This window comes from Thamnophis sirtalis, unplaced genomic scaffold (genome assembly GCF_051295495.1).
Source record: "Thamnophis sirtalis isolate CommonGarterSnake01/CBP01778 unplaced genomic scaffold, rThaSir2_p1.2 scaffold_9, whole genome shotgun sequence".
Classification (NCBI taxonomy): domain Eukaryota; kingdom Metazoa; phylum Chordata; class Lepidosauria; order Squamata; family Natricidae; genus Thamnophis; species Thamnophis sirtalis.
The window spans coordinates 4,905,573-4,918,478 of NW_028261389.1; the positions used below are offsets into that span (position 1 = coordinate 4,905,573).

The 12,906-nt window shown below is 45.0% G+C and overlaps 1 protein-coding gene across 2 annotated transcripts in view; it reads left to right on the top strand.

Moving 5' to 3' along the window:
• The window catches only part of PODXL (podocalyxin like), a 53,978-nt gene that overhangs the window by 38,436 nt on the left and 2,636 nt on the right, over window positions 1–12,906 (top strand). For both annotated transcript variants that reach the window (XM_087722681.1, XM_087722683.1), the window contains exons 3-7: window positions 1,925–2,277; window positions 3,659–3,730; window positions 6,856–7,015; window positions 9,001–9,062; window positions 11,821–11,988. In XM_087722681.1, the coding sequence (XP_087578807.1) occupies window positions 1,925–2,277; window positions 3,659–3,730; window positions 6,856–7,015; window positions 9,001–9,062; window positions 11,821–11,988 (815 nt within the window). The remainder of the gene's footprint in view (window positions 1–1,924; window positions 2,278–3,658; window positions 3,731–6,855; window positions 7,016–9,000; window positions 9,063–11,820; window positions 11,989–12,906) is intronic.

Sequence of the window (12,906 nt, forward strand, 5' to 3'; positions counted from 1 at the left end):
ACTTCAATTCCCAGAATCTCCTAGCCAGCCATTGAAATTTTAAGACTTACAGACTTCAACTCCCAGAATCCCCTAGCCGGTCATGGAAACATTAAGATTTGCAGACTTCAACTCCCAGAATTCCCTAGCCAGCCATGGCAACTTTAAGATTTGTGAACTTCAACTCCCAGAATCCCCTAGCCAGCCGCTGAAATTTTAAGACTTACAGACTTCAACTCCCAGAATCCCCTAGCCGGTCATGGAAACATTAAGATTTGCAGAGTTCAACTCCCAGAATCCCCTAGCCCGTCATGGAAACATTAAGACTTATGGACTTCCAACTCCAGAATTCTTCAACCACTGGAGGTCTTGAAACTTGGCAACTTTTTAAGACTTGTGGACGTCAATTCCCAGAATTCCCCAGCCAGCATGAGGAATTCTGGGTGTGGAAGTCCGCAAATTTAAAGTTGGCATGGCCGGCTGCGGAATTCAAAAAATGCCCAGATGTGTTTAAGACTTTATTTTACAAGATGGTCAAAAGAGTCATATCACCTTCGCCACGCCTGGTCTGGGATCCTTCCCAAGGCAACCCCCAATGGGCAGCTCCCTCAATGCATTAGAAAGAATTCCACAAGACGGATTATGCAGGTTGTGGGGTGTCAAACTCAATTTCATTGAGGGCCTCATCAGGGCTGTGGTTCACCTTGGGGGGGTCCAGGTGGGTGTATCCGACTGGGTGGGCATGGCCAGCTTAATGGCATTCACTGGGTGTGGCCGGCTGGGTGGGCGTGGCTGGCTTGATGTCACTCACTGGGTATGGCTGACTAGGTGGATGTGACCAACTGTGTGGGCATGGCCAGCTTAATGGCATTCATTGGGCGTGGCATACCTCCCTAAGACCGATAAGATCGCACAGGATGGGCCTTCTCCAGGTGCCATCAGCTGGACAATGTCGGCTGGCGACACCTCGGAGTAGGGCCTTCTCTGTTGCCGCTCCGGCCCTATGGAATGAGCTACCCCCAGAGATCCGGACCCTACCCACTCTCATGGCCTTCCGAAAAGCTATCAAAACCTGGCTTTTCCGGCAGGCCTGGGGCTGTTGACCTCTTGATTGAGGTCCAGCCCCGCTTAGACCGGGTGCATGTTGTGTCTCTTAATTTGTTGTGTCTCATTTGTTTTAATTCTTTCTTAATATTTCTTATATCTGTAAGCCGCCCGGAGTCCTTCGGGATTGGGCGGCCTATAAATTCAATAAATGGAAATGGAAATGGTAGCTGGTTGGGTGTGGCTGGCTTGATGTCACTCACTGGGTGTGGCTGACTGGGTGGGTGTGGCCAGCTGGGTGGGCATGGCCAGCTTGATGTCACTCAATGGAGGTGGCCAACTGGGTTGGTGTGGCCAGCTTGACGCCACTCCCCAATTTTCTGGCGTGTTTCCTCTTTGCATTGAGTAGACCGGGCTGAAGCAATGTGGGACGGCCCCTTAAATTTTCCAGGATGGCCCCCCCGGGCCGGATCTGACCCCATCGCGAGCCGGATCTGGCCCACGGACCTTGTATTTGACACCCTTAGTCTAGGATAACTCACCAAGGCCGTCTCACCACAGGAAAACTTGCCGCGGACAATTCCACGCGGGGGAACTCAACACGATAAATTTTATCCACCGCTGTGTCTCGGACGTTATTTTCATTGAAAACAGTGGAAATAATAGGGATAAAACTGGAGCAGATAACATTTGTTGTATCGAGTGTCGTATTCCTGCATGGAATTGTCCGCGGTGTGTTGGTCATGGCAAGGTGACCGTGGCAGTTTGGCCTCCAAACTTAACAACGGTGGCAAGAAAAATCGTAAAACGGGACAAAACTCACTTAACCAATGTCCGACTGAGCAACATAACTCAATTGTGGTCGTAAGTCGAGGTCTTGTTTTCGTTTTATCTCCAACAGCGGAGAGCCCAGGGTCTCCACTCACTCCTACAAAAATTCCTGCCGTGCCTAGAATTGTCAGTGCTCCTACAACCGTAGCGACTGTTGCGACCGCAAAAACCGGAACAACAAGCAAAGATAAATTATCGACGTCGCTCACCTCGCCCATCACGCTGTTGACAACCACGATAGCCAAACCTTCAGCACCTCCCAGCAGCTCCACCGTTCACTCCTCAAGTAGCGGCTTTTCCACTCGCCCAGAATGGAAGCCGATGCCTCCGGCTTTGACCCCGGGGACCACCATTCCTCAGGAGTCTCATGTCCCCTCTCCTTCCATCCAGACGAACCTGAGTTCTGTGCAAGGCCAGACTAAGGTAAACAGATGGTCGGGGTACCACTTGGTGGGACTTCAAACACAGGCGCATGTCGACAAGGCACCGAAATGTCATTCGGTTGCTGAATTAGAACCCGTTTGGTCTTAGCGGTGAAGGCTGCAGGGCTAAAAACCTGTTCTGACGTAGGCTTCACCAAATCACGGCGCAGACTCCTTGTCCCGACAAAGCCCCCTTTTTTATTAAGCTAAGAAAGAAAGAAGGAAGGGAAGGAAGGAAGGAAGGAAAGAAAGAAGGAAGGAAAAGAAGGATGGAAGGAAAGATAGAAAGAAGGAAGGAATGGAAAGAAAGAAGGAAGGAAGGAGGGACAGAAAGAAGGAAGGGAACAATAGAAGGAAGGAAAGAAAGGTAGAAAGAAGGGAAGGGAAAGAGAAGGATGGAGGGAAGGAAGGAAAGAAATATAGAAAGAAATAAGGAAGGAACAGAAAGAAAGAAAGGAAAAGAAGGAGAAAGGAAGGAAAAAAGATAGAAAGAAAGAAGAAAAGAGAGAAAGAAAGAAGGAACTGAAAGAAGGAAAGAAAGAAAGGAAAAGAAAGACGGAAGGGAAAGAAGGAGGGAAGGAAGGAGGGAAAGAAAGAAAGGAGGAAAGGAAGGGAAAGAAAGGAGGGAAAGAAAGAGAAGGGAAGGGAAGGAAGAAAGGGAGGAAAGGAAGGAAGGAAGGAAGGAAAAGAAAGAAGAGACAGAAAGAAAGAAAGAAAGAAAGAAAGAAAGAAAGAAAGAAAGAAAGAAAGAAAGAAAGAAGAAACAAAAGCAACCTTGCCATGATGGCTCCTCTCATTCACATCCAGCAAAGTCCCGGCAAGCAGTATTTCAAGGGTGAATTTACAACCACAGACCTTATCAGTGCCAGGCCGATATAATGCTGAACAAGAAAATACTTGGCAAGGCGTCTCTGAGAATCACGAACAAATCTTCACACTAATTAAGTGAACTAATTGTCTCCTTCAAACTCCCCTTTCGCTTCTCTTTATTCCCTCTGGGAGGGGCCATTCACCGTCCACCTGTGGCCTTACTCTCAAGTCGGCCCTTGTTCCTTAGCTGTTCCCTTCTCCTGGCAGCTCTGCGCATGCGCACACTGGGAACAGGCTCCAGCTGTTCTTCTGCCTCACTGATGTCTGACTCCGAAGGCAGCTGATAACTGTCAGACGGCTCTGGCCCCCTCTCTGCCTCTGACACAGAGCCCTCCTCAGAGCCTTCCCCAGACTCCAGGACTGGCCCAGGTTCCTCCCCAACCTCCTCACTGTCCGAATCTGCCTCCAGTTCCTCTGGCTGCTAGTGGGCCACCACAAAACTTTTGCTCCACTTTTGTTGCGGCCGAACCGAAAATGCACTCACACCCCTCCGCCTTATTTATTTTTTCCAGATCGTTTGTGAGAATAAGATGCCCCCACAGGAGAAGGCGATCATCCTCACCTTAAACGAGTCACGGCCTTGTGTAAGTATCTCCTCAAAGAATTTGGATTATAATAGCTAACCTTCTACAGAAACCTTTGCGCTTATTTTCACCAGCACCTCTAAGTGTGCAGCTTACACCACCTCTCCTAAGCCAGCCAGATAGTCAGGAGATGATCCTGAACATTGCGTGGCACGACAGAACCGCGAAGCCCTTATCCGCGGAGACATAAGCGCGTCGCTAAAGCCGCGACGTCATCACCGCCGCGACAGCGCGGCAACAGAAGGGCGCTTTAAAACAGCGCCGCGGCAGAAAGCCGATTTCAATTAAGGTAAGGGTTAGGATTAGGTTTAGGGGTTTGTTTTAGGGTTAGGTTTAGGGTTAGGTTTAGGGTTAGGTTTAGGGTACTGAGTGCTTGGGAATGCGCGGATTTGCCCTCTGCGATTATGTCATCGCGGTAGGGTCGCGTTTTTCCTTAGCACTTCGAACGGCGTGGATTAGTCTTCACGCTTATGTCTCCGCGGATAAGGACTTCGCGGATTTGTGGTGGAACCGAACATTGTGTAGTTTGTGCAGTGGGCACACAATAGGGAACAATAAGAGTCATCACAAATACAGTAATAACACAACTGTTGCAGGCGGCATTTGAATCCTTCCTATTATATTTATACTGCCGTTTCTATTTAATCTTTTTCTATAAAAACCCCTGGCCATTCGTTCTCCTCATATAAGCAGTTTTTAAGACTTTATTGTCGCCGGTCAAAAACTCGCTGAATTTTACGAAAAATTGCGACCCATTATTTTAACCATTATCCTCTTTTCTTTCTCCCTATGATCCTTAAATTCCTTTTTTTTAAAAAAAATGATGTCTCGTTTCTCATACTCTGTCTCTTCTCAAAATTCTCAGTGCCTTTGTCAAGAATCCTTTGCAAATTCTGTGTGTGGTTTATTTTCGTAAATCTCTTCTGTGCTTCCAGTGTCAAAAAATAAACTGCCCGTATCACTTTTTCTGGTTTATTATTTGCATGTCTTTTTAAATCCTCATCCAGTGCCATTTCTAAAAACCGTTATTTTCATCCCTTTTTCGTGGATTTCTCGATTTTGAAGCCACCCGCGAGACATTGTCAATTTTATTCAGTCGAACTTGTATTCTGTTCAGTAACATTTTCTGATTCTTCTCCAAATAGTATTAAAACTTCCTCTCTTTTAAGGTAGCTCTCTGGTGCCCTCTAGTGTCAACCTTCAAAGTTGTCTTATCAGAGGTTTCAGAGTATAAACATAAATATTTTCCCAAGAGAAAGGATCCTTTCAATTAACTTCAAAATCGTACATCAAATCCATTTGAGCCCTTAATCCGTTTAAAGCCAGTGTTAATCTTCCTTTTACTCTATATCCCATTGTTGTTACAAATCTTGAAACTTGCATTTAAACTTCTTTTGTTTAAAAAAAAAAAAGGATTTAAAAAAAGACTCATCTGGTGATTTGAATAGAACTTGCCAGTATGAAAATTCTCATTTTTAAAAAAAAAGCAAAAACAGGGGGGGGGGGGATATTAAACCTAAAGTGATTAGGAGGTGAAGCTCGGTCAAATGTAGAGGCTCGACCTAAGGTGACATTAGCAGATATAAGCAGAATAAAATACTGCAACTCCAAGGCAATTGCAAAATGCAGTTCCTGCCATTTGCGCACCTGTGTGTATAGTTTGCTAATTGCACTGTGCCATTTGGGACAGCGTTCCAGAGGGTCAACATCATTGCCCAGAGGGTCATGGGTTGCCCCCTCCCCTCTTTGGAAGAGCTTTATAGCTCCCGCTGCCTTAAGAAAGTTCAAAACATCCTTAAAGATCCATCTCCTCCTGGGCACCAATTTTTTTTTGAACTATTACCATCCGGCATCCGGTACAGGACAATAAAAACACAAACAAATAGGCTGAAAAACAGCTTCTATTTCTTCCTTCCTTTTTGCCTGCCTGCCTGCCTTTCTCCCTCCTTCCCTCCTCTCTTCCTTCCCTCCTTCCTTCCTCCCTTCCTTCCTTTTTACTTACCTGTCTGCCTTTATTTATTTATTTATTTATTTATTAGACTCATATACCGCTTCATAGGGCTTTCAGCCCTCTCTAAGCGGTTTACAGATTTTTAGCAAATTGAGTCAGCAAATTGCCCCCACAGTCTGGGTCCTAATTTCACCCACCCTGGAAGGATGGAAGGCTGAGTCAACCTTGAGCCGGTGAGATTAGAACCGCTGAACTGCAGATCACAGTCAGCTGAAGTGGCTTGCAGTACTGCACCCTAACCACTGCGCCACCTCGGCTCCTGTCTGCCTTTTTCCCCTCCCTCCTCTCTTCCTTCCAACTTGCCTGCCTTCCTCCCTCCCTCCTTCCTTCCTCCCTCCCTCCTTCCCATCCTTCCTGACCTTTCCTTTCTCATCGAAACCTTCCTTCCTTCCTCTCTCCTACACTCACTCACTCACTCATTCACTCCATTCTACCTTATCCCTCCCTCTCCTCCTCCCTCCATCCCTCCATTCTTCTCTTCCTCCTCCCTCCCTCCCTCCCTTCTTCCTTATTTCTCCCTCTCTTCCTCCCTCCCTCCTGGACCTAATGGATATTTTACTTCCAAATCTACCCTAAAACAAGAAACCACAAAGATGGCTCGACTTGAAACCCACCAGGGTGAGAAGGGCAGGGAACCTCTTGTCTGTTTCTCTTTCCACCCCTCCCTCGCTTGGTCCCTTGGGTTCGGTCCCTGGATTCAAGTGCCATTGCCTCATTTCCTCAGGGGGATGTTAGTCTTGGATTCCCATCAGAATTTTAAATTGCTGGGCTTGTTCGATAATGGAAAATACTTCAAAGGTTCCAGAGCTGTGTTTCCCAACCGTGACAGCAATAGCAATAGCAGTTAGACTTATATACCGCTTCATAGAGCTTTCAGCCCTCTCTAAGCGGTTTACAGAGTCAGCATATCGCCCCTAACAACAATCCGGCTCCTCATTTCACCCACCTCGGAAGGATGGAAGGCTGAGTCAACCTTGAGCCGGTGAGATTTGAACCGCTGAACTGCAGATAGCAGTCAGCTGAAGTGGCCTGCAGTGCTGCACTCTACCCACTGCGCCACCTCGGCTCTTCAGCTTGAAGAGGTCTTCTTCAACCCCTCTTCTTCCTCCTACAGCACAGTTTGCAGGGAAGCCCACTGAAGGAGGTCCTTGTGGAGGTGCTTTGCAAAGCGTTGAAGCCCAACTTCAACCCGAATCGGGATGACTGTACGATCACGCTGGCTTCGGACCCGGAGGATCTGAAGAGAGTGGCTGTGATCAAAACATCTGTGCAAAGTAGGTGTGGCCGTTACTTCTGAGTAAGACTTAGACAAAAGCTGAGCGTTTTGGCCTCCTTGTCAGGGTTCCAAATAGCATCCAAAATTAAATCAGAGTCCAAGGCCAAGGATTCCTCAAAGTTCCAATTTATTAAGAGAGCCATGTTGGCACATCTGGGAAAACCCGAATCGGAAAGCTTCCCGGTCTTCCCCATCCGGTTGAAAGTTCAAGATCTTGCCCCCATACCCACAAGTCCATCCCATGGTCCAATATCCCACTGCCATGCTGGCAGTTCCACCCATCCAGTTCCGGTCAGGTGCAGAGGTGCAAAGACAAAGGATGACCTTGGTTTTCTAGAAAGAATGTTGTTATGGCTACATCTCATCTAACTCCTTACAATCCCCCGCTCCCATTTTCCCACAAAAGAAAAGGCATCGTAGAATAATAGACACACATGCATAGGTTCGCCATCAAGACCCTAGAATATAGGCTCAAGATCCAGATGGATCTGGACGACTTGAACCCTGGGCCCTATCTAACAAAATGAAATTCAACGTAGAGAAAAGCAAAGCCTTACACTTAGGCAAGAAAAACCAAAAGGACACATATAGACTGGGTGAAACCAGGCTTCAGAGCAGTGATTGTGAGAAGGATTTTGGAGTCTTAGTGGACAACCAGCTAAATAGGAGCCAGCCGTGTGCAGCAGCAGCCAAAAAAGCCAACACAATCCTAAATTGCATTAACAGAGGGATACAATCAAGATCAAGGGAGGGACTACTACCACTCTATAAAGCTTTAGTAAGACCACACTTAGAATACTGCATCCAGTTTTGGTCACCACACTATAAAAAAGATGTTGAGACTCTAGAAAGAGGGCAGAGAAGAGCAACAAAGATGATGAGGGGACTGGAGGCTAAAACATCTGAAGAACGGTTGCAGGAACTGGGCCTGGCTAGTCTAGGGAAGAGAAGGGGAGACATGAGAGCAATCTTCAAATATTTGAGGGGCTGCCACAAAGAGGAAGGGGTCAGCCTATTTTCCAAAGCATCCAAAGGCCAGACAAAGAATAATGGATGGAAACTGAGCCAGGAGAGATTCACCCTGGAAATAAGGAGAAATTTTCTGACAGTGAGAACAATCAACCCATGGAACAGAAGTTGCCTTCGGAAGTTGTGGGAGCTTCATCCCTGGAGGCTTTCAAGAAGAGACTGGACTGCCCTCTGTCGGAAATGGTGTAGGGTTGAGAGAGGGGGAAGATGAGGTGTATAAGGAGGAGTGGTAAGGGGAGAGAGGAGAAGGAGAAAGGAAGGGGAAGTAGAGGAGAAAATGATGGAAGGAAGACAAGATCTAGAAGAGTGGGAAGCAGAGGAGAGAAGAAAGATAGGAAGAGAGGGACAGGAGAGAGGGGGAAGGGGGAAGATGAGGTGTATAAGGAGGAGTGGTAAGGGGAGAGAGGAGAAGGAGAAAGGAAGGGGAAGTAGAGGAGAAAACGATGGAGGGAAGACAGGATCTAGAAGAGTGGGAAGCAGAGGAGAGAAGAAAGAGAGGAAGAGAGGGATAGGAGAGAGGGGGAACGGGGAAGATGAGGTGTATAAGGAGGAGTGGTAAGGGGAGAGAGGAGAAGGAGAAAGGAAGGGGAAGTAGAGGAGAAAATGATGGAGGGAAGAAAGGATGTAGAGAGGGGGGGAGAGAGGGGGAAGAAAGTGTCAGATAAGGTATAAATATGGTGTATGGAGAGCAGAAGAGCCAATAACGGGGTTTTTCTTTTTTTTTCTTTGGTAGTTGATGGTAAGATGAATTGATATAATTACTTAATAATACAACATGATATTGACTATGTAATAGTATACATGTGATTATATGCTTATGAAAATGGAAAATAAAAACTTTCTATGTGAGAAAAAGAAATGGACTAGATGACCTACAAGGCCTCTTCCAACTCTGTTAATCTAATCAAACCCTACTTTTCCTTTTGATCCCTTTTATTTATTTATTTTCCTTAGCACACTTCGTGGATGAGGAATTATCCGAAGCTCTGGCTGCAAAGAAGACAGAACTAGAGAAGGTAAGCGAGAAGTAATTCCGGAGAAGGTTCACCTCCTGTGTTTCAACCAGAACATGTTGTCCTTCAAACGTTGCCGAGATACAAATTCTGGTGGTCTTCGTTGGCCAGGCTTCCTTGGCATTGGCGTTGAGGAACATCAGAGGGGACATAAATGGTTCACACAAATCTAAGCCACGCCTGGAATTTAGAACCACATCCTCAGTGACACTTACGCAGAGACATTTCTGGCCAGGCGGAAGAGGGCTTCTCGCAATTAAATCTCAGATTAGACATCCTGATGGGTGTTGACATTTTGACATCATCGTGACTTGTTATGGGCTCTGGTGCTGGAGAACAGTTTGAGGGATTTTTCCCTAACGAACAATAATTATCTTCCAAATCTTGGGGTGGTTTTTTTCCCACCATTTGTAAATCAGGATGTTTGATGAATACGGGAGAGTATGTCATTCTTCTCTTCTAGTTATTTCATCTAATGCAGGAATGTCCAATCTTGGCAGATTCAAGACCTGTGGACTTCAACTCCCAGAATTCCCCAGCCAGCCATGCTGGCTGGGGAATTCTGGGAATTGAAGTCCACAAGTCTTAAAGTTACCAAGTCTTGACACTCTTGATCTAATGTAATATGAAATCTTCTCAAAGTTGGTGTCCTTCAGATGTGCTGGACTACAATTCTCATCATTTTCCCACTCGGTCTTAGACATGGGAATTGGGGTCTTGTCCTTTGGTGAGTTCCAAGTTTGGGAAACTTATCAACAGATACTTTCTGTGGCAAACCAAAGAATTGTTTAGTGAGATCACCAGGTGTCCATTCCATGTTCTCACTGGTCAGAAAAATAACTTTATTGATGCCCACCACAACTGCTACTGGAGCTGTGGTGCCTAGAGGAGCTGGCAGCAGATTCGGGCAGTGAGGAGGTTGGGGAGGAACATAGGCCAATCCTGGAGTCTGGGGAAGGCTCTAATGAGGGCTCTGTGTTAGAGGCCATACGCCATTTATCATCTCCCTTCGGAGTCAGACATCAGTGAAGCAGATGAACACCTGAAGCCTGTTTCCAGTGTTGGCCAGATGAAGGGAACAGCTAAGGAACAAGGATCAACTCAGGAGTAAGGCCACAGGTGGACGGTGAATGGCCCCTCCCAGAGGGAATAAAAGAGGAGCGAAAGGGGAGTGGAGTTTGCAGGAGACCATTAGTTCATTCCTGCATTCTTGCCAAGTATTGCGGCATCTGAAAGATATCGGCCTGGCTATTCTCCAAGACTTTGCTGGAAAGGAATTCTCTGTCAATTAAATAAAAGGGGTTTATCGGGACGAGGACTCGGCTTCGTTCTGCCGGAGTCACCAAGGTCAGAACACAAATATTCTCCTCTGTTGGTACTCCTTGTAAAACCCTCCTTGAAATTCATAATTCAAACTGTTTACTTATGTAGTAATAGAAAGTTATAGTTATTGTTATGAAGTTTTTTTTTTCTTGTTATGACATAGAGCACTATTCACATGATATATAAAGGACAATAATGATCTCAATGTATAAGAGTGGGATGATTTGAACACTTTGTTATAATGACCATTTTATATTAGAAAGATATTTGTATATTAAGCGGACCAATGATGATGTAAGGAACAATTGATGTGTGTGTGTGTGTGTGTGTGTGTGTGTGTGTGTATAACGCTGATAACGGATAAGAGCCTGTGGCCTAATGGCTAAGAAGTCTGCCTAGTATGTAATATAGCCCAGGTTCAAATCCCAGTAAGGGTGTGGCTAGCTGATGAGAGCTAAATAGCTTGAAATAGATCTATACTAGTCTCCCTTTATTTATTTATCAGCACAAATAGAACAAAAAAAAATGTAACAAAAAGACAACAGTAAAAATATTGGGTTTCTGCCTGGATGGTCTCTTGTGACGAGCTGAAGGACAGAGAATGGAAGTAGTGATCTTCCTCCCATATTTGGGCATACTGGGGGTTGTAAAAGAAATCATATATATGTGTGTGTGTGTGTGTGTGTGTGTATGTATGTGTATGTATGTGTATATGTATATATATATATATATATATATATATATATATATATATATATGTATATATGTATATATGTATATATGTATATATGTATATATGTATATATGTATATATGTATATATGTATATATGTATATATGTATATATGTATATATGTATATATGTATATATGTATATATGTATATATGTATATATGTGTATATGTGTTTATGTGTATATATATTTCCATATATATGAAAAACTATTTTTGGAACTCTGGATGATTGGTGACATTATGGTCAATTGAAAATATGAATGTATATTATAAATTAATGGGAATTCTTTGTTCTAATCTCCGCTTTTCCCCCTTGGAGATAGGTGATATAATACTTTAAAGACTCATTGTTATTGGATAGATAATGATGAATTCAAGGAAATAAGGATTGTTGCAAATGAAAGAATATTAATGGTAATTTGAACACATAATGCTCAATGACAGCGAAATATTCGGTTATTTTTAACGCAAAACCAGTGATGTTATTCTTAACCTTAAGAATTGATGCACAAAAACTTGTAACCGTGCTTTGATGAAATGGAGGAAAGTTGGTTTTTTTCCCCCTTGCTTTGTTTTGTATGTGTTGTTTTGTTTAAAAAGAATAAAAATATATTTAGGGGGGGGAAAAAGAAATTCATAAGAGCATCCAAAGTAGAAGAGGTCTCTTGCTTGAAGCCAACCATTCACCAGGTTTTCTTCCCACAGTTTGGCGTTAACAACATCACCTATGGCGGCCGACCCCTGGACGCTGAGCCCAAGGATCATTTGAGCCTTCCTCTGATTATCACCATCATCTGCATGGCTGCCACTCTGCTTCTCGTAGCTGCCATCTACGGCTGCTGTCACCAACGTATTTCTCAGAGAAAGGACCAGGTAGGGTTACTCGTTCTGAACGTGTAGAAGGAAAGGAACCTTCCTGGGATTAGTTTAGTTTAGTTTAATAAGATTTGTATGCCGCCCACTCCCTTGGGACTCTGGGCGGCTTACAGGCAAGGTAAAAAGAAACATTTAAAAAAAAGTTTTTTTAAAAAAAGATACAATTATTAAAATTCCACATCATGCATTCCGTCTAAGTGGGGATGGATATTAATCAACAGCCCTAGGCCTGCCGGAACAGCCAGGTCTTGGTGGCTTTACGGAAGACCGGGAGAGTGGTAAGGGTCCGGATCTCTACGAGTAGTTCGTTCGGTTCCACCACAAATCCGCAGTAGACTAAAGCGCGCTCGATGAAAGCGCGTACGTGACGTCATCACAGCGCAACGAAAACAGCACGCTGTGAGCGGTAAATTTAAAATTAACGCGAAAACCTTACCCTAACCCCCCCAAACCTAACCCTAATCCTAACCCTTAACCTAACCCTAAACCTAACCCTAACGCTTAACGTAACCCTAAACCTAACCCTAACCCTTAACCTAACCCTAACCCTAAACCTAACCCTTACCGTTATGTGAATCGGCTTGCTTTAATTTTATTTTAATTTTAATTTAATTTATTTTTAATTTTATTTGTTGCGCTGCTGATGACATCACGTACGCGCTTTGATCGGGCGCGCTTTAGTGGACCGCGGTTTTGACGGGTCACGGTTCGTTCCACAGGGCCGGTGCAGCTACAGAGAAGGCCCTCCCCCGGGGGGCCGCCAGCCGGCATTGTCCGGTTGACGGCACCCGGAGGAGGCCCAACCTGTGCGATCTTGTTGGTCGTTGGGAGGTAAGTGGCAGGAGGCGGTCTCTCAGGTAGCCAGGTCCTAAACCATGTAGGGCTTTAAAAGTAATGACTAGCACCTTGAAGCGC